This window comes from Microtus pennsylvanicus, chromosome 10, assembly GCF_037038515.1.
Source record: "Microtus pennsylvanicus isolate mMicPen1 chromosome 10, mMicPen1.hap1, whole genome shotgun sequence".
Taxonomy (NCBI): Eukaryota; Metazoa; Chordata; class Mammalia; order Rodentia; family Cricetidae; genus Microtus; species Microtus pennsylvanicus.
In genome coordinates this window covers 49306253-49327893 of record NC_134588.1, presented here as the reverse complement: position 1 = coordinate 49327893, position 21641 = coordinate 49306253, and the positions used below count along the sequence as shown (strand labels likewise).

At 41.2% G+C, this 21641-nt stretch overlaps 1 protein-coding gene across 2 annotated transcripts in view; it reads left to right on the top strand.

The window, feature by feature from the left end:
• The window catches only part of Tdrd5 (tudor domain containing 5), a 55980-nt gene that overhangs the window by 6904 nt on the left and 27435 nt on the right, over window positions 1–21641 (top strand). The window contains exons 5-10 of one of the 2 annotated variants that reach the window (XM_075988316.1): window positions 2064–2147; window positions 3874–3930; window positions 5876–6029; window positions 8622–8830; window positions 9826–10046; window positions 20905–21117. In XM_075988316.1, the coding sequence (XP_075844431.1) occupies window positions 2064–2147; window positions 3874–3930; window positions 5876–6029; window positions 8622–8830; window positions 9826–10046; window positions 20905–21117 (938 nt within the window). The remainder of the gene's footprint in view (window positions 1–2063; window positions 2148–3873; window positions 3931–5875; window positions 6030–8621; window positions 8831–9825; window positions 10047–20904; window positions 21118–21641) is intronic. The other variant, XM_075988315.1, reaches the window with a different exon arrangement.

Here is a 21641-nt window from a genome sequence, read left to right as displayed (position 1 = left end):
AATTTCAAATTAATCTTTGTATAATATGCCAGTTCTGAAGTTTCCTGAATAAGGATTGCCAGTTATCAGTGGGACCAGGATTTATCCCTGGTGCATGAACTGGCTGTTTGGAGCCCATTCCCTATGGAGGGATACCTTCCTTGCTCAGTCGTGATATGGGGGGAGGGGCTTGGTCCTGCCTCAACTTGATATGCCAGACTTTGTAGACTCCCCATGGGAGGCCTTACCCTTTCTGAGGAATGGATAGGAGGTTGGGTGTGGGGTGGGGTAGGAGGAGCGGAGGGAGGGGGAACTGTGGTTGGTATATAGAATGAAAAAAAAACACTTTTAAATAAGAAGTGTTAAAAAAGGCTCGCCAGTTATGGTAGTGCGGTTTGTTGGACCTGCATGCTCCCCACACTGAATACCTCGTTACCCGGTGCTCCTTGATCACTATCGTTTTATAGTAGCTTAAAATTATAAAATTGAGTCCTACAAATTTCTTGTTTACAATTGTTTGGTTATTCTACATTTTACATTTCATGTATATTTAGTTGTATAGAAATCTGATTAATTTTTGTCAAAAGTAAGTCTTATGATTTTGATTAGAATTGCATTGGATATTATAGGTGAGTTTGAGGAAAAATAATGTTAAATCTCAGAATTCAAGAAAATAGCATTCCTCATTATTTTTATTTTTAAATTCTCTCAGTGTCTAATAACTTTCAGTATATATGGCTTGTATACATTTTATTAAGCTTACTTCTTATGCCTTTCATATTTTTATTGTGTTAAAGATGATATTTTCATGTTAATTATTGCTTATATATTTTTATGAGAATGGGTATTTTTGCCTGTGGCATATGCCTGAGCACAGTGTATACAGCTTGTGCCTTCAGACCCCAGAAGAGGAGGGTGTCACGTCACCTGAAACTGGAGTCACAGACAGTTGTGAGAGGTCATGTGCCATGTGGGTGCTGGGAAAGAAGCTAGTGCCATTTTGTTTTTTTGAGACACTTTCTTTGTGTAGCCCTGGCTGTACTGGAACTTTCTGTGTAGACCAGGCTGGCCTTGAACTCAAGAGATCCATCTGCCTCTGTTTCCCAAGTGCTGGGAATAAAGGTGTGCACCACCACTGCCAGTGCGTGTAACCACTGAAGCCGTCTCTCCTGCCCCAGTTTTGCTTCAGTATATCTGCCTTTCTCATCACCCTTAGGCTGGGCTCTCTAATATGAAAAGAAATGGTGGGAGTGGAGATGCTTGCTCTGTTCCTGACTTGTGTGCGAGCGTGCGTGCGTGTGCGCGTGTTTGCGCGCATGTTGGTGGACATCTTTCTCAATCACTGTCTATTTCTCAAATATTTGCCCGCCCTCCTCTTCACCTACATCTTGATGAGAGGCCAGGCTTCCAAATTCCCAGAGCACTAAAACTGTTAGGCAGCAATTCTTAGCCACTGCCCACATCATAGCCCTTCTGTCCTACCGTTTCTTTCTTCCTTCGCTTATATTACATAAAGGAGCTTCCCCCACTGGTCTCTAGACAAGGCCATTAATTCCACTTGTGCCCTGACTCAACACTCCTTCCTACCTTTCAGGACCTTTCTAACAGCCCATGCCTTCCAGTCATTAGGCAGTCACTAAGTATGTAATAAATACTAAGTAACTTCAGAAAATGAATGGCAAGTATCCTTGTACCAGGTTAACTGCTGACTATAGAATTTTTGTAGATAATGCTGTTTATCCTGGAATATTCCTCAGTGCCTAGTTTCACACAAATCCCATTTGTATATTTATATAATATAAAATGTCTCAATGATACTTAAAATTTTAACTATGTGTATGCGCTGTCTGTATATGAGTATGTTCATGTGAATGCAGGTGCCCACGGAGGTCAAAGTCTGGGAACCGAACTCAGGCTCTCTACAAGAGAGTAAGTGGTCTTAAACATTGAGCCATCTCTGTGGCCGTCAGTGCCACTTTTTAAGAACAGGATTGGACTCATTTGATTGAAAAACATTTCCTTTTATAGATTGCTTACATTTGTCTTTGACTTTTTAGTGATTTGACTTTTTCTTTTATTCATAGTTGGAGAACACATTCAAATCAGTTATTGCCCAAGTTGGACCTGGGGGGACTATTGATCCAGACTTAAAACATAAGATAAAATTTGTAAGTATTTTCCATTTCCGGGAAACGAAAATAATTTTTAAATAAGAAAAAGCAATAAAATTGGACTTAAAATTTTAATGTGAAATTGTTTAGAAAATGGTCCTTCTACTCCCTTTTCATCCATTGCCCAACAAACAGTTCCAGATCTGTCTAATCCAATGTCCTTTCCTGCATATGTAGCATTATTACAAATATTATTACAATATCTCTTATGTTTGTGTTCCATGTTTCACTTAGGAAGACCTGTGAGGGATTAAAGTCTGAGTTGTTTTGGACCTTGGCTATTTAAAATTTTCTGCAGTTGAAGTCCCTTGAACAGTTATGTAGTGTATAGGCTGCCATCAAAGACACCAGGCATTTGATTTGTTGAAGATAAAAGCTGCTGCACTACTATTAAAATTTGAATTGGTAGACCCTTGGGACGATAGCTTTACTTTCAGCCACATTTAATATAAATTATAAATTTACATTAGCTACCTTTTTATGTTCTTATACTGATGTACACTTCCATATGAGTGGCCTGTTTCATAGTCTTGCATTATTAATTTTTGGAAACTCATTTGTTGTTAGGGATTGAGACAGAGGGTGTAGTCTTTCTTGAGGATTTTGGTCCTGGACTGTGTAAGCAAAATGTCTTTATAGCTCCTACTGCCTTACATTACCTCCCTTCACTTACTGTGACTTTGGTGTGGGACATAGGTCAATCCAATAAGCTCAGGCACCTTCTCATTGCTTTTGAAACTTGGACAGTGTCTAACAATTGTTTGTTCAAGGATGTTCATGATTAATACAGCACCAAAAAAATTAGAGGAAAAGTGTTGTAGGGAGCTGTGGGTTGCATTCTGCCACCCAGCTCCTGCCACTGGCTAGCTTTACCCAAAATAACAACACACAAATTGTATTCTTTTAAACACTGCTTGGCCCATTAGCTCTAGCCCTTACTGGCTAATTCTGATATCCCGATCAACCCATCTCTAATAAACTGTGTAGCACCAGTCTTACCGGGAAAGATTCAGCATGTCTGACCTGGCAGCTTGCTTCATCGTGTGTGTCTGCCTCAGAGAGCAGAGCTATCACGTCTGCCCGGGAGAGGGGAGCATGGTGTCTCTGAGCTCACTTCCTCTTCCTCCCAGCATTCTGTTCTGTTTACTCCTCCCACCTATGTTTTAACCTATGAGGGCCAGCCAAGCAGTTTCTTTATTTTTTAACCAATGACCTTCCTCCATCAGAGAAGTATTTGTTGATTAAGGATTCATTTAAACTAAGGATCATGATGTGGCTCCTAAAGAGTTAATGCCTGCCGCCATTGGTTCCCAAGGCAGTGTGCCCTGTACATGCTGCTGTGCTTCTGCCACGGTTGCTGTGTCCTTTCTTGTGAAATGATGGGTAATGGGGCACATATGTGTGCCCGTCTGAAAGGATGTTTCCTGAAATACAGCAGAAATTGTCTCTTCGTCACAAGATTTTAAAGAGGTATTTACTTTATATCTTCTTTGATTTGTGAATTAAAATTTTATATAAAATACATCTAGAAGGTTTAAGAAGGCACAATGTTCTTTATACTGTATTGAGATTGAAGCAAGTGCATTTCTGGGGACTTGTCCTAAAATTATGCAAATGTGCAAAATGAAATATTTATGATAGTATGTTTTTTTAAATTAAAACCAATCTTAGTATTTTGTCCTAATATTTCAATTTTATCTGTGTTTTTTTTTCTGTTGATTAGGTTGTATCTAAGTTTCCACAAGGTTTGTTTATTTCTAAACTGCTTGGAGAATATGAGGTAACTGATTTCTTCTTACTAGCCTACTCTCTGTATTGCTTAATTTTCTTATGATAGACTAATTTGCTGTTGCTCCTGGATCCTCTAAATCTGTGCTTTTAACACTTATATCTTGTTTTGTGTCTTAGTTGCTTTTTAAATCATTATGATAGTTAAGATATGGCCAGTAACAAATATTTAGTTATGAATAGGAAGACTATTTTTACTACTTACTGTTATAACACCATTGAAATATAATGATTAGCAAATATTTTTGGTTTTTTTGAGACAGGGTTTCTCTGTAGCTTTGGAGCCTGTCTGGAGCTTGCTCTGTAGACCAGGCTGGGCTCGAACTCACAGAGCTCTTCCTATCTTTGCCTTCTAAGTGCTGGGATTAAAGAGGAGTGCACCACCGTGCGACTTAATAACATGTTTTTAAAAGTGTGACAGTACCACGAAGAGATGTGTAAAAGCAGAACACTCCATATACAGTCTTGATTTTATACTCAGTAATATCAAGAATGAAGGCACTATAAAGACATTTCTGATAATCAAGAAATAGAGAAATGTGAATAGACCTGTATTGTAAGAAAAGGTAAATGTAATACTTAAGACTAAATGAAATGATGCCAGATTAGAACTGAGGAACAGAGGATAAAGTGAACATGTAAGTGCACCTAAAAGGCTGCTCTCTTCTACCAATTAGAACATACTGCTATTTAAAGTTTAAAACATGAAGATGATGTAATACATATGAAAACTGTAGCTTACATCAGTGGGCCGGGGTTCTGGAAAGGAAGGGGTGTGGGAGTAGAACTATGTCAGCTTCTTTATCGCTGATCATTGGGAGCAATACCAAAAGCACTAGAATAAAATACATCTGACGTATCAATGAATTGACTCAACTAACTATGAAGTGCACCTAAGCTGTGTTTAATATAATAACAATATGAAATTACCTTTATAGTAACTGAAAAAGCAAGATGCATAACTTATATAATCTTAAATCAAAGCGCAATTAAGTTTTGACAATTTCTGGAAAGTTAGACAAAGGTAATAATAGTTATTTGTAGGGAAATGGTTGCTAGGTGACTGAAGCATTTGGGGGTGAGCAGAGACTCGTTTGCCACTCGTTTTAATGAATTTTTCATTTGTGAGGATTTTCACCATAAATTTCTTCTTTAAAATTGTTTATTCTTTCACAATTTCATGTGTACATAAGTATATATAAAACTTTGATCACCCACATCATTTGTTTTATCCTCTTCCCCCCTCCTGAAACTTATTTTTGCTGAAAATTTGCGGACTTTTTGAATATACTATGAACAATTACTAATTGGGGGGGCTGAAGAGATAGCCCAGAGGACCTGAGTTCAGTTTCCAGCACCCATGTCAGGTGACTCATAACTGTCTATAACACCTCTGGCTTCTCAGGGTGCTGGTGCTTGTATCCACATGCAGACACAATTTTAAAAAATTAAGTCTAAAAAAGCAGCTACTTATTGATATTTTTAATCCTCCCACCCTAGTCTTACGCTATGTTTTCACAGTAATGCACACAATTCTTTGAGAAACCATTAGAGACCGGTAAACATAAAAGGTAAAGAAGTTTCAATAGGTAACCTGAAGAAATAGATACTAATTCTAATTTGCCGCTACCCTGGCCCACACCACCCTGGCCCACCCATTTGTCCTTTGGTTTGCTGATAGCTTTATGTTGGTTCAGGAGATGGAAACATGTGTGTTGTGTTCTCACATGCATACCCATGCCTGTGGTACCTAGAGTGCCTTGAGTTTCTTCAGGAGCTGTCTGCTTGGTATTTGGGGAGGGATCTATCTCTGGGACCTGGAGTGCAGTGGTTAGGTTAGATTGGCTGCCCATGAAACAGGCTTGTATGCGTGAGTTCACTGAACCCCGAGTATCGAGGTCCAGAGTCCTCATGCTTTTCTGTTTGTTTTCCGACAGCTCATTTTTAAAGAGCAGCTTTCACCGAAACAGTTAGGGTTCTTAAACGTGACCGAACTTGTTGGCGCTCTGAGTGACATTCTCCGCGTCGAGTTCAGTGAAGAAAAGCAAGACTTGCTGGTGTTTGATGCTGACCTGAAGCCCGTCCCTCCTGGTGAGTTAAACTGGTATAATACAAACCTCCTTTTTAACTGTGCTTTTGAAGACAAGGAAGAGTAAAGCATTGAGTCATCATTAGAATCACGTGACCCAAAACACCTCATGCTAGTTTGACTAGGGACCTTCTTAGTGATATTATAGTCAAGTTAACCTGTATTGTTTAAAAAAATCAAATTTTTACAATTTAACTTATTAATTTTTGAGTGTTTTGAGATAGGTTTTTTACTATGTAGCCCAGGCTGGCCTGGAGCTCACTGTGTAACCCCTACTGGTCTTAAACACATGGAAATCTCTGTCTCAGGCTCCTGAGTGCTGAGATTACAAGCATGAGCCACCATGTCCAGCAATTTCTTTTTTTTTTTTTAATTGATATTTTGTGTTTTAACAAATAAAGCTTACCTGAAGATCAGAGTGCAGAGCTAAGCCACTAGAGGCCAGGGAGTGGTGGCACACATCTTTAATCCCAGGACTCAGGAGACAGAGGCAGACAGATCTCTTGTTAGTTCAAAGCCGCCCTGGGCTACACAAAATTGACCCAGTTTTAAAAGAAACATAGCTCACACAATGGTGATCCCAGCACTTGGGGTCCCATGCCTTTAATCCCAGCAGTAGGGAAGTGGAGACAGGAGTGATATGGCTGGGTGGAGAGAGGAGCTCGTTGCAGTCTGAGGAGGCAGGCGGAGGACAGGATCACCCCTTCGATCTGAGCATCAGTAGAGGTAAAAGGTCTCTGTAGTGACTGGCCGCACTGCTTCTCTGATCCTTCAACTTTCACTGCCTAATATCTGACTCCAGGTTTTATTTATTTATTTATTAAGGCTACTTAGAATTTTTGCTACACTTCTTACACAAAGACAGTCAGAATCTAGGAAATATGTGTGAGAAACCCTACGTGTATATTTTTACAGTAAATAAACTCCAAACCAATTTTTCCAAAAATGTCCTATTTTCTATTTCTGTATTTACTATAGGAACCCACATTGGACCTAGGGCATTGTCTTTTATGTGGTCATGTGGATAGAACCCATGGGTCCTTCCTCAGTTCCCTCAGTGGTGACATCTGCATTGGTGACAATATGGTCCTTTTATAAAACATATGTGGGGAGGTGCATGTGTGAGTGCCTAGGAAGCTGGAGTACAGCCTCAGGAGCTGCCCACATTTTATTTGTTTATTTACTTTTGAAATAGGATTACTAGTTGGCCAGGAAGACCCAGGTATCCCCCTGACCCTGTTCTCCAGCACTGGGATTACAGGCAGGCATATCCTATGTCTGACTTTTTTTTTTTATGTGGATTCTGGGGGGTCAGCTGATATCCTTATGTTGGCAAGGCTTCACCGACAGTTTTTTTTAAATCTTTTTCCGGTCTATTTTATAATAAGTTTTTATTGGTGATTATGATGTACAACTACCTTTCCATATTCTCTGTCACTGACTTACTGTCAAGGCAAGAGCGGCAGTCTTGCACCTTTAAGGAGATCTTGTTCTGGTCATTGTGCTCACAGGTGTCGCAGCTGGGTAGGATTACTGAACGCTTGTCTCCCTTGGCATCTTAAAACCCCAGTGCTGGGGCAGGGCAGCCAGAGGATGAACCAGAACAATACAGGCTGCAGAGTTAGAAGTCCTTGCTGCGGAAGCCGCACACTCTGAATCCAGGACTTGGAAGAACTAAGCGAGAGCTGATCTGACGTCATAGAATTTTTTTTTAACCACGAAAGCTCTTTTAAACCAAATAACAGAGATAGTTAGTGCTTGTAGCTTCAGTGAGTGTATTTCTATATTTAATTATGACAATTTTTGTATATAATACATTATATAAATATTGTCTTTGCTTTTTATGTTTAATATATTGTTTTCCATATTAATATTTTTTCATTTTTACCTTTGCACAATTCTTAGATTTATTTCATTTAACCTGTGTCCTGTTGGTGGACATTTAGATTGTTTCCATTTTTACCATTATAAAGGCATTAGGACTAGTATTTTTAGCTTTTTATTATTTATTTTGCTGTTCAGGTATGAAACTAGGCCCTCCTTCATTCCAGGCAAGCATCTCACCGCTGGCTGACATCCTCAGCGCTGTGATTAATCTTTTTGTGCCTACATTTTAATGTGCTTGTGAGTTTTTCTTCAGGAGCCACTGTAGTCATAGCTCTAAGGAGTCCTGTAATGTGCCAGCCCAGGTACCCGCGTGTGCACAGTCACGGGTGTGTTGTGTGCAGAGGCAGGTGGATCTGTTGAGTTCAAGGCCAGCTGGTCTACAGAGTGAGTTCCAGGACAGCAAGGACTATACAGAGAAACCCTGTCTCAAGAAAAAAAAAAGTATGTATATTGTATGTCAACTGCTCACTGCTTAGTTAGGAGAAATTGGAAACCAGAATGCTGAGAAAGTTGCTCGCCAAGGTTTAAGAAGTTGTACCAGCTCCTGCTTTCCCAGTGTGAGAATGTTAGGGTTTGTTTTTGCTCTACAACAGCTTCCCTTGTGTCTCCATCTGAGAGGTCAGTGATTCCCCAGCGCCTGGCACATGGGGGCCGCTTAGTGGCAGTGACTCAGGAGTGACAGGTCTGCGGCCCCCTGGCTCTTTCAGGCGGAGCCCTTTCATCAGTCAGAAATTTGTGTTTAGTTCAACCAGACAAGAAAACAGAAGGCAATGCGTGGCTCTCCAGCCCCTCTAGAAACCCTCTGTTGACTGCAGCAGTTAGGAAGACTACGTGGGACTGCCCCTTGAAGAACCACAAGGAACCAGAACAGAAACTTTACAAGAAGCCTAACCTTGTGGTAAAGCCTTTACAGCTGGTGAGTGGGGTTCAAGGACTTGATATAGTAGTCAGAATAACTGAGTGAATGTTTAAATCAGAATGCTCTTTAGGGGAAAATAGCCCTAAGAATCGTGTTCCTTGGAAGAGGCCAGTTCTTCAGTCCAGCACCTCCTTATGAAGTGTTTCCTCTGGTTTTCAGGCTTTCATTTCCCACACAGCTGATTTTAAGATTTTCAAATGGTTGGTATCAAGTTCTCTTTTGATGGCTCTGTTGGTTTCTCTACTGCTGAGCCTCAGGCTGGAGGCTTGTAGTCCTCAGGGCTTTATAGAGTGTGGGAGCCTGCCTCAGCTGTGGCCACAGATGCCTTTATGCCCATTCTCACTTCCTTGATTCATTTAATTTTCTCCTCTGTTACAACCTTACACACTTCTGTTTGTATTTTATCTCCTGTTTCAGATCTGATGTTATGAAGGAATGAATTCTTTGTTCCTCACTGTAGATGGCTCTTCAGGGGAACGAGCAGTTCTAGAGCCTGCTGTGTTGTCTTCAGGACGATAGGAAGGCCTAGAGGAGATAGCATGTTTTAGAATGAACGTGATTGCAGAGCTTCTGATAGGAGAGCTAGTCTGAGTCTGACCCATCCCTTAAAGATAGCCTGCCTAAGCCTACCAGTAATCAAAGGTTGGGAACTCACCTTACCCAGCCTGAATATTTGAGATGTCACATTGCCCATTTTGTTGAAGACATTTGCTTAACACTCTGACCTTGTTGTGTGTGACCTTGTGCTGTAGTGTGTAGCTGTGAGCTCCATCTAAAGCATCCTGGATCATAGTCCTGGCTCGACCCAAGAATCTGGATTTTTATAACTTCAAGATGATTGTGATAAAAAGTGACTCATGAAATAGTTTGAGAGACACTGTCATGAAATTGGAAATGTCCCTTACTAAATAGTTTTAGAGACACTATCATAAGATTTGAAATGCCCCTTACAGGCTTTCTATAACTTCTTTCTCTCCCTGCCTCCCCTTTAGCAAGTAGAAACAAACAAATCCCAGTTCAGCTTGTCAATCGCAAACCATGACATCCCACCAGATGCCGTGCGTGCAAAGAAACTCTGCAGACTTCCGCCACTGGACACCAGCACCCTGGTGGGGGTCTTTGTGGAGTACATAATCTCTCCAAGTCAGTTCTACATCCGCATCTACAGCAGGGACTCGTCGGAGCTCCTTGAGGACATGATGATCGAAATGCGGTAGGGAGCCTCGCTTTCCATCTCGTTAACAGTAATGGTCGGGCATTTTGCTCTCAGGACTCCTAAAGTAACAAAAACCTTCTGCTTTCTGATGCTTTTATCATACAGATACTTAAACTGAGAAAATTAAAACATTAGTTTAAGAAAAATCCATGTGTGGTACTAAAATATCATTTTTTTGAAAAATAACTATTTTCCAATCTAAGCATGTACAATAGCCCTTCATATCCATATACAGTGTATATTCCAAATCCCTCTGTGAATGCTAAAACTGATTATACCAAACTCTCTTCATACTGTATGTGTACACTGTTTTTTCATATGCACACTTATCTTTGCTAAAATTAACTTATAAATTAGATACAGTAAGAGTCACAAAACTAGCAGTACAATACAACAGTTAGGACATCTCCTGTGGTAGCAGCTAGACTGAGCTGGCATGTGGCTCAAGGGCACTCCTGAAGGGGTGGCTTGGACCCTGGGCTGCAGAGGGAAGATGGTGAAGATTACACTGTGCTACTCAACTCAGTACAGCACACAGCTTTGAGTTTAGGAATTACTGATTTCTTGAATTTTCCATTTAATAGTTTTGGACTGTGGTTGATCTTAGGTAACCGAAACCATGGCATGTGGAAAGTATGAAGGATGGAGGAACTTGAAGTCCTCCACCCTTATAAATACATAACTAATAAATGTCTTAACAGCCCCTTTGGAAAGTTGTGTTTTGATAATGCCTAAATTTTACAAATATTTCATAAAATTAGTTGCAATTTAGAATTTGAAGTTTTCCTGTCTTTCAGATGTTTCTTATTTTAGAATCGGTCTGCTTTAGCTCTCTGAAAAATCCAGGACAAACTGTTTAATTGCGGGTCCCAGTACCAAACCAAAATACAGGGCCCTTTAGAAATCATTAAGAATTTCAAGATAGTAATTGTGGAGCCTTTAAACAAACATGAAAGTAGGACTCCTCTAAACATGAAAGTAGCCCTGGATGAATTGTACCTATGTATAATTTTATAACATTATGTTTTGGCTCTTTACTGATTTATGCAGCTCATCCAAGTGTAGATGTGTCATTCCACAATATTGGAAAGAGAGAAAATCACACTTATCATATAAAATAGTACTAAGCTGAGATCTACCTATTGGCAAGGGAGTTGTGGGAGTTGAACGAATTTGTGAAACAGATTTTACTACTTTATTTTCTTTACTACTAGTGCCGATGCGATCAGAGCAGCATTGGCTGTCAGTCTGTTGCCTGTGGTGGGGCATGCAGCACTTAGACGTCCTGACTCTTGCTGGAAGGCTTTCCCGTTGACAGTCTACAGTCTTAGTTGTTTTCCTTGGAGAGAAGTTTGGGAAGATGCGTTTCAAATACTCACCTCTGAATTGTAGTGTTGGTGATATGGGTGTGGGGTCACTAAGAGAGTCACCAGTCTGACCATGAACACTTGTAACAAAAGAGGCTTTATTCGGATGCTGGTGCCAGATACTCAAGGCTTGTAGTAATAAGGGCGGCAGAGGGGCTGCGTCCCCAATACCCCAGCTGCCTGCCCGGCTAGCTTTACCCGAAATGATTACACGGACACTGTATTCTTTCAAACACTGCTTTGGCCCTTTAGCTCTGGCCCTTACTGGCTAATTCTGATATCCCAATCAACCCATCTCTAACAATCTGTGAGCACCGGTCTTACCGGGAAGATTCTAGTTCAGAGCTTCATCGCGTGTGTCTGCGCGGGAGCGGGGCATGGCATCTCTGCTGAGGCATCTGCTCCCGAGAAGGGAGCTGTCGAGTCTGACCTCACTTCCTCTTCCTCCCAGCGTTCTGTTCTGTTTACTCCTCCCACCTATCTCCTAACCAATGAGATGGGCCAAAGCAGTTTCTTTTAATTTAACCAATGACCTTCCTCCATCATTTCCCCTTTTTCGGTTTAAACAAAAAAAAAAAAAGGAAGGCTTTAACATAGCAAAATTACATATAACGAAACAGTTATCAAGTAAAAGTTACAATAATCTTTATCATAACTAAGGAAAACTATAACTATAACTAACTATTCTTAACTCCATCAAAGACTCCAGAAAGATACAATAAGCAAACAAGAAAAAAGCAACTTTTAAAACTCTAGAAATGACAGAGACATCTCGCTGCCTGGACAGTCACCCAAAGTTCCTCTGTACCATTGGGGCATCCATCTTCAGCCTTCAGGCCCATGGTATCCAGAGACATTTCCATAAAGCAGGAAAATTCAAAGTCAGTTCAGTCACTATCTGTTGTGTCCTGCAGAATGTCTCGCAGACTCTTTCATGAATCAGGAACCCCGAAAGATCATCTCACCTTTAGGCAAGTTCAGTAGTCCTCTCTCTGCGGGTTCTCTGTGTCCAGTTTATACAATAGTCCAGGCAAGAGCAGTTTCTTGCCCAAATGGCTATCAAACTCCATAAGGATCCTCTTCGATGCCCATCTTCCTCTTGAAGTAGATTGGTGCTGCCAGGAGCAGAGTGTCTCATTGTCATGAAAAGTCCTCAGTGATTAAAACATTTAATGTCCTATTCTGTAATCTTTGAAAGACATGAAGAATGTCTATCTAAAATATATCTCTATATATCTAGAAAATCTAACATGACTACAAGCTTGACTATTACTGATGATTATCCACTAATCTATATTTCTTAATTATACATTACATTTTTAAATGAACTACACAATCACAATATCTTAATCAATAGCAGAAATATGCATATACATATAACAAAATTGACCTTAAAATCCATACTAATGCAAATTATTCATACCTATATCATTTCCCCCTTTAAATGTAAAAGAACATTTATAAACCATATTTTGGGAACATGGGCGCAGTTTTTTCTCTCCAAACTGCTTCCTGCTGAATGGGGGCGTCGTTAATTAGGTCTTTCATGGTATAACCTGTGTGCTAGTTTCATCTCAGTTGGCAGTTGAGCGAAGCAATTTTCTGAAGATGTTCACAGCAACCCTTCAGGAGGACGTGGTCCATCATACCAAATCGGGATAAATGCAATCCACAAGGTCTGATCCTCTGTGAAAACAAAAGCAGAATCTCTTTTCCAAAGTATCATATCCTTAGATCCAAATTTTGAAATCATTCCCTCATGATATCCGTTCTGGTTCCACTTGGCAGCCCATATAATGAAATGTCTCTCTGTACTTAGCTCCTTCACAGTCAAAAATTTTAAAGAAAACACAATGTACATAATCCAGACTCTCTGTGAATTTTTCATTTTTACATGGCTTATATTTATATCTATAACTATCTGTACTCTGTCTCTTTAAAGACTTTACTTTTACTTTTTTCTTTTTAAACCATTAACTTTATTCTCTATATTCTTTTTCTTCTCTCTCCCAAGCCTATGTACATTCATCCAACAGTGTGACTCATTTAGTGGTCTGAATATGTCCTATTGTGAATCTGCAATTTTTTACTATCCAGGAGCACTTTTGATTTGCGCCTTTAAATCACTAGGCACTTAAGAATCTAAGCTGTGACATTCCTAGGTTAACTTTTTGCTTTTTGAGCGCATATCTTTGACCTGGAATAACCCTGTAGACCAGGCTGTCTTTGAACTCTCAGAGATCCGCCCGTCTCTGCCTCCCAGGCATTGGGATTAAAGGTGTTTGCTACTACTTGAACTCACAGAGATCTGTTTGTCTCTGCCTTTTAGGCACTGGGATTAAAGGCGTGTGCTGCCACACCTTGAAGTCACAGAGATTTACTTTAAGAATTTTAACTTTTAGTCTGCATATATTTTTAACACACAGTAAACCATTTAGAAATTTTCATTGTCTTTGAATCTCTCTTTACTGTATATCTCTCTTTTTCTGACCACATGAGTCCTTAATTTAGCAAGCAATATCAGTAGAATTAAAGCCATGGCTTTGCCAGCTAGATCCAGTCCATTCCTTAGCTTTCCAGCCTCATGGCTGAGGTACTGGCTGTAGCCATGTTTACGGCCACACCTCTATGGCATTTCAAGGTCCCTGCCAGCCAGCAAGCTACAACAGACAACACTCAAGTCCTCTCTCGGTAGCCGGCCCTCCTGCCTCAAACAGTCAGAGTTTGCCCTGGCAGGATGGCCCAGAAAGCCGGCATTTTAAAACAACACAGGTTTGTTCCTGCTGCTGAGTCAGGAAAATTTCAAAATGGAGGACGTACCATTTTGTGCTAGCTCTGGGGCTACCAGGTAGGAGCGGCACTCAGCACTTTAATTCTGAGACTGAGCGTGCAACACAGAAATTCTTTTCATCCAAGTAACATCCAAATCTGACACGCAGAGCACTGCACAGTCTAAAAACACGTCTCTGTATGGCGGCAGGAATCCGCCATGCTCTTCTGCCTGCCTAAGCCTGATTCTGCCTTCTGCCCAGGAGCAGGCGGGGAGCTCTGAGTCATCGTCATGGTCTCAGAGCACTCTCCTTCCGATCCCAAGCGGGAACACAAACATAAAGCCAGAGTTTGCACTGGCGGCACAGCCCCAGGAAGCCACGCTTTGAAATGACACAGCGTTTTTTCTGCTGCTGTTGCTGAATCAGGAAATCTCTCTACAGCATGCCACCAACAAACAGCAAAAATCTGTGTTAAACTCTCTCTCCCTTATTTTTAAGCCTTCTCAGGTTTGTTAAGTGGGTTTAGTCCATCACGTGGGCGCCATTTGTAGTAATAGGGGCGACGGCGGGGCTGCGTCCCCAATACCCCAGCCACCTGCCCGGCTAGCTTTACCCGAAATAATTACACGGACACTGTATTCTTTTAAACACTGCTTTGGCCCTTTAGCTCTGGCCCTTACTGGCTAATTCTGATATCCCAATCAACCCATCTCTAACAATCTGTGAGCACCGGTCTTACCGGGAAGATTCTAGTTCAGAGCTTCATCGCGTGTGTCTGCGCGGGAGCGGGGCATGGCATCTCTGCTGAGGCATCTGCTCCCGAGAAGGGAGCTGTCGAGTCTGACCTCACTTCCTCTTCCTCCCAGCGTTCTGTTCTGTTTACTCCTCCCACCTATCTCCTAACCAATGAGATGGGCCAAAGCAGTTTCTTTTAATTTAACCAATGACCTTCCTCCATCATTTCCCCTTTTTCGGTTTAAACAAAAAAAAAAAAGGAAGGCTTTAACATAGCAAAATTACATATAACGAAACAGTTATCAAGTAAAAGTTACAATAATCTTTATCATAACTAAGGAAAACTATAACTATAACTAACTATTCTTAACTCCATCAAAGACTCCAGAAAGATACAATAAGCAAACAAGAAAAAAGCAACTTTTAAAACTCTAGAAATGACAGAGACATCTCGCTGCCTGGACAGTCACCCAAAGTTCCTCTGTACCATTGGGGCATCCATCTTCAGCCTTCAGGCCCATGGTATCCAGAGACATTTCCATAAAGCAGGAAAATTCAAAGTCAGTTCAGTCACTATCTGTTGTGTCCTGCAGAATGTCTCGCAGACTCTTTCATGAATCAGGAACCCCGAAAGATCATCTCACCTTTAGGCAAGTTCAGTAGTCCTCTCTCTGCGGGTTCTCTGTGTCCAGTTTATACAATAGTCCAGGCAAGAGCAGTTTCTTGCCCAAATGGCTATCAAACTCCATAAGGATCCTCTTCGATGCCCATCTTCCTCTTGAAGTAGATTGGTGCTGCCAGGAGCAGAGTGTCTCATTGTCATGAAAAGTCCTCAGTGATTAAAACATTTAATGTCCTATTCTGTAATCTTTGAAAGACATGAAGAATGTCTATCTAAAATATATCTCTATATATCTAGAAAATCTAACATGACTACAAGCTTGACTATTACTGATGATTATCCACTAATCTATATTTCTTAATTATACATTACATTTTTAAATGAACTACACAATCACAATATCTTAATCAATAGCAGAAATATGCATATACATATAACAAAATTGACCTTAAAATCCATACTAATGCAAATTATTCATACCTATATCATTTCCCCCTTTAAATGTAAAAGAACATTTATAAACCATATTTTGGGAACATGGGCGCAGTTTTTTCTCTCCAAACTGCTTCCTGCTGAATGGGGGCGTCGTTAATTAGGTCTTTCATGGTATAACCTGTGTGCTAGTTTCATCTCAGTTGGCAGTTGAGCGAAGCAATTTTCTGAAGATGTTCACAGCAACCCTTCAGGAGGACGTGGTCCATCATACCAAATCGGGATAAATGCAATCCACAAGGTCTGATCCTCTGTGAAAACAAAAGCAGAATCTCTTTTCCAAAGTATCATATCCTTAGATCCAAATTTTGAAATCATTCCCTCATGATATCCGTTCTGGTTCCACTTGGCAGCCCATATAATGAAATGTCTCTCTGTACTTAGCTCCTTCACAGTCAAAAATTTTAAAGAAAACACAATGTACATAATCCAGACTCTCTGTGAATTTTTCATTTTTACATGGCTTATATTTATATCTATAACTATCTGTACTCTGTCTCTTTAAAGACTTTACTTTTACTTTTTTCTTTTTAAACCATTAACTTTATTCTCTATATTCTTTTTCTTCTCTCTCCCAAGCCTATGTACATTCATCCAACAGTGTGACTCATTTAGTGGTCTGAATATGTCCTATTGTGAATCTGCAATTTTTTACTATCCAGGAGCACTTTTGATTTGCGCCTTTAAATCACTAGGCACTTAAGAATCTAAGCTGTGACATTCCTAGGTTAACTTTTTGCTTTTTGAGCGCATATCTTTGACCTGGAATAACCCTGTAGACCAGGCTGTCTTTGAACTCTCAGAGATCCGCCCGTCTCTGCCTCCCAGGCATTGGGATTAAAGGTGTTTGCTACTACTTGAACTCACAGAGATCTGTTTGTCTCTGCCTTTTAGGCACTGGGATTAAAGGCGTGTGCTGCCACACCTTGAAGTCACAGAGATTTACTTTAAGAATTTTAACTTTTAGTCTGCATATATTTTTAACACACAGTAAACCATTTAGAAATTTTCATTGTCTTTGAATCTCTCTTTACTGTATATCTCTCTTTTTCTGACCACATGAGTCCTTAATTTAGCAAGCAATATCAGTAGAATTAAAGCCATGGCTTTGCCAGCTAGATCCAGTCCATTCCTTAGCTTTCCAGCCTCATGGCTGAGGTACTGGCTGTAGCCATGTTTACGGCCACACCTCTATGGCATTTCAAGGTCCCTGCCAGCCAGCAAGCTACAACAGACAACACTCAAGTCCTCTCTCGGTAGCCGGCCCTCCTGCCTCAAACAGTCAGAGTTTGCCCTGGCAGGATGGCCCAGAAAGCCGGCATTTTAAAACAACACAGGTTTGTTCCTGCTGCTGAGTCAGGAAAATTTCAAAATGGAGGACGTACCATTTTGTGCTAGCTCTGGGGCTACCAGGTAGGAGCGGCACTCAGCACTTTAATTCTGAGACTGAGCGTGCAACACAGAAATTCTTTTCATCCAAGTAACATCCAAATCTGACACGCAGAGCACTGCACAGTCTAAAAACACGTCTCTGTATGGCGGCAGGAATCCGCCATGCTCTTCTGCCTGCCTAAGCCTGATTCTGCCTTCTGCCCAGGAGCAGGCGGGGAGCTCTGAGTCATCGTCATGGTCTCAGAGCACTCTCCTTCCGATCCCAAGCGGGAACACAAACATAAAGCCAGAGTTTGCACTGGCGGCACAGCCCCAGGAAGCCACGCTTTGAAATGACACAGCGTTTTTTCTGCTGCTGTTGCCGAATCAGGAAATCTCTCTACAGCATGCCACCAACAAACAGCAAAAATCTGTGTTAAACTCTCTCTCCCTTATTTTTAAGCCTTCTCAGGTTTGTTAAGTGGGTTTAGTCCATCACGTGGGCGCCATTTGTAGTAATAGGGGCGACGGCGGGGCTGCGTCCCCAATACCCCAGCCACCTGCCCGGCTAGCTTTACCCGAAATAATTACACGGACACTGTATTCTTTTAAACACTGCTTTGGCCCTTTAGCTCTGGCCCTTACTGGCTAATTCTGATATCCCAATCAACCCATCTCTAACAATCTGTGAGCACCGGTCTTACCGGGAAGATTCTAGTTCAGAGCTTCATCGCGTGTGTCTGCGCGGGAGCGAGGCATGGCATCTCTGCTGAGGCATCTGCTCCTGAGAAGGGAGCTGTCGAGTCTGACCTCACTTCCTCTTCCTCCCAGCGTTCTGTTCTGTTTACTCCTCCCACCTATCTCCTAACCAATGAGATGGGCCAAAGCAGTTTCTTTTAATTTAACCAATGACCTTCCTCCATCAAAGGCTGCAGGACAGCACAACAGCCTCTTGTTAAACAAGGTACACAGTTTGTATTTACAGAAGCATTCCATGTTTTTCTTTCCTTTTTTAACCTTATTATATGTTTATATGATACCTAAGTTACCTGACGTAAGTCCAATAAAATCCCCTAGAAATATTATCCTGGCTCGAATGATAGTTTGGTAAAGCACTTGCTTTGTGAACACAGAGACCGGGATTTTATCTTCAACACATGTGAAAATGCCAAGCATGGTGGCAAAGACCTGTAACCCTAGCCTGGGGAAAGCAGAGACAAGAGAATCCCTGGGCCTCTCTGTTTAGCTAGTCTACCAGTGTTGGTGAGCTCTAGGCTAATAAGAGACTTGGTCTCAGAGTAGGCCCATCAGAGACATTGTCGCAGAGGAGGTGGCCGCATTCCTGACAATTACCCCTAAGGTTGCCTTTCGGGCCTCCACATTGCATCTGTCCAGGAACACTGTAGACCAGGCTGGCCTCGAACTCACAGATCTGCCTGCCTCTGCCTCCAAAGTGCTGGGATTAACGAATACAATACTAATGCCCAGGTAATGTTTGTTTTTTGATATGGGTTCTGGAGCAGTTTACCAGCCTAGCCTGGCTGCTGCTGTTACATTGTAACTGTTGAGTGTCTGGTTCTGGAGGCCCTTGTACTGCTGGAAAGCCGCAGTTCTGTCTGGGAAAGCTTCATAGTTGATATTTCAACAAGGCCTCAAAAGCAACGTTTTGCCAGTTGAGATTGTCAGCTTTCGACAACCTCTGCAGATGTGTCTGTGAGACCTGGGGTTTTAGGACCTTAAAGAATGGGTAAACAACAGTCTAATGCTGTAAACAACCTTACTTCAGTTTCAGTGTGCTTTATACACTAATGTAAGTAACAAAGCAATGGTCTAAGGAAGGGTGTTTGTGTTCAAAAACATGTAAATAAATGCCAGTGAGCACATGCTATCAACATAGCAGCCTATTCCTAGAACATTCTCAGGACAGAGCAGTTTAAACAGTGCCTGGCACGTACCATAGATGATGTCTGGGAAAGCACACATGCGAGGCAGAGGCCATATCCAGTCAGGTACAAGGAGGACGGCACTCAGCATGTTCTTCCCAGATTGGGTTCTGTGGCTGTGGTCTGATACCCATCAAGAATAAGCATGTCTTATAAATGGAGTGTAAATGTTTAACACAGGAGGCATGAAATCATAAGAACATTCCAGGAAACAAATACACCTGAGGTGAAGGCCCTCTGCCTTTTCCTGGAGTGTCTCTCAGTTCCCCAAGGCCTTGTTCACTGTACGTCATTCTCCTGACTGTCCAACAGAGATGGGCACGGATGTGTCCTGGCACTAAGTCAACATTAATGAAGGATTAAGTGATGTGCTTTGGGAAGAAATTAGGGAGGTGGAGCTAGCACTGGTGATGCTGGGACAGCACTGCTGTCTCCATCTCCAGCAAGGAAATTGAAATGATCTTGTAAGCAAGGGAGTCAAGATTTCAACCTAGGTTTCTGTTTAAACACTCCAAAGGACCCAAAATTTTAAGGTGACAAAAAGCCTATTAACGATACTGGCAAGGAGAGAATAGGAGAGAATCGTGGAGAGGAGTATCCAAAAGCATGAAAGAAGATAAGCTACAGAGAGAGACTCTTGCATTTGGGGAAAAGTCATTGATTTTTGTTCTTCAAGACAGGGTTTCTCCATGTAGCCCTGGATGTCCTAGAACTTGTTCTGTAGACTAGGCTGGCTTCGAATTTAGGGATTCTGTCTCTACCTTCCAACGCTGGAATTAAAGGTGTACACCATCACCACCTGTTCCATCAATGCTTTTTAAAAAGGATATTTCTAATTGAAATAGAATTACATCTCTTTCCTTCCCTTTTTTCCCTCCAGTCTCTCCCTAGAACCCCTCCCACCCACCTACTCTCCACCTTCAAGTTGATAGCCTCCTCTTCTTGGATGACTGTTGTGACATGCATGTGTACGTGTGTATGCATGTGTAACACAAATACATGCAAACACAACTTGTCTATATGTATGTTGTTATAGGGCTGACCACTCTATTTGATAACCAACACTGGCTCATTTCCTAGGAGAGACCAATTCTCCCTGCAGTCATTGGTTGCCTGTATCTTTGTTTAGTGCTGAGACCCCACGGACTTTCCCCCCTTCCACATGAATATGTCCATTGATTCTGTCATTGCTCTGGTCTTCTTTGTGCGGCCTTTTCTAGGTGAGACTGTTTCACAGCGCAGTTCCCGGTTTTCTGGTTCTTAACAGACTTTCTGTCACCCCTTCCCGAAAGGAACCATAAATGCAGGAAAGTATCCATTTCAGGAAGTTGGGTTACATTCTATTTAGGGAATGTAAGGTAACAAGATAAGTGTGTAATTTTCATACTTAATTGAGTTTGTTGAAAGAAAGGATTTTGATAAAGGAATTGATATTAACGAATCAGAGAAAATAAATTTTTTGCTTTGGTTTTTGCTAAGACTTTCTTGTTCTTCATACACCAGTAAAAAATTTTTCTTTCACTCCATAGTTTTTCTGTATTATGAATTCCCCAGGCGCTGTTACTCTAATCAGCTGGTTTCCGATCGGTACATCATGCCAGAATATTTTATCCAACCAGGACATCTCTGTTGTGTAAGGATTTCTGAGGACAAGTGGTGGTACCGGGTTATTATCCACCGAATCATCGGAAAAAAGGATGTTGAAGTGTTCTACCCAGACTTTGGAAATATTGGAACTGTTCAGAAGTCCGCTCTGCGGTTCCTCAAGTGAGTTGAATTCAGAAAGAATGCTGGAAAAATGAAATTATGAATCATGGAACTTTGAAGCTGGGATTTTTTTCTTTCTCTTGCCATCTTCCGTCCATTCTTTACATCTTATTGCAGAACATACTTGGCAAATGATCATTTAATATATTTTTTAAAGATTTATCTTTATTATTTTTAAGTGTGTGTATATGTATGATCACGTACCCCAGGGGCCAAAGCTGTAGGATTCTGTGGTGCTGGAGTAACAGGTAGTTGAGAGCTGCCTGACATGGGAGCTGGGATCCTCCGCAGAAGGAGCACACATTGTTAATCACTGAGCCGCTGATTACTTATTTTATGGATGAACTATACTCACTCTTCTTTCACTTGATTATGAATTTTAATAAACCGTGAGAATAAATTTTGGTCTCGTAGTAAGACAGTAATTTAGGGTCATGCTAAGAGGCATACTTACATGCCAAGGGGTTGGGCAGTCCTACTGGGTGCTTTCATTTACATGGTTCTCTTAAAAAGTACTGTTTTGT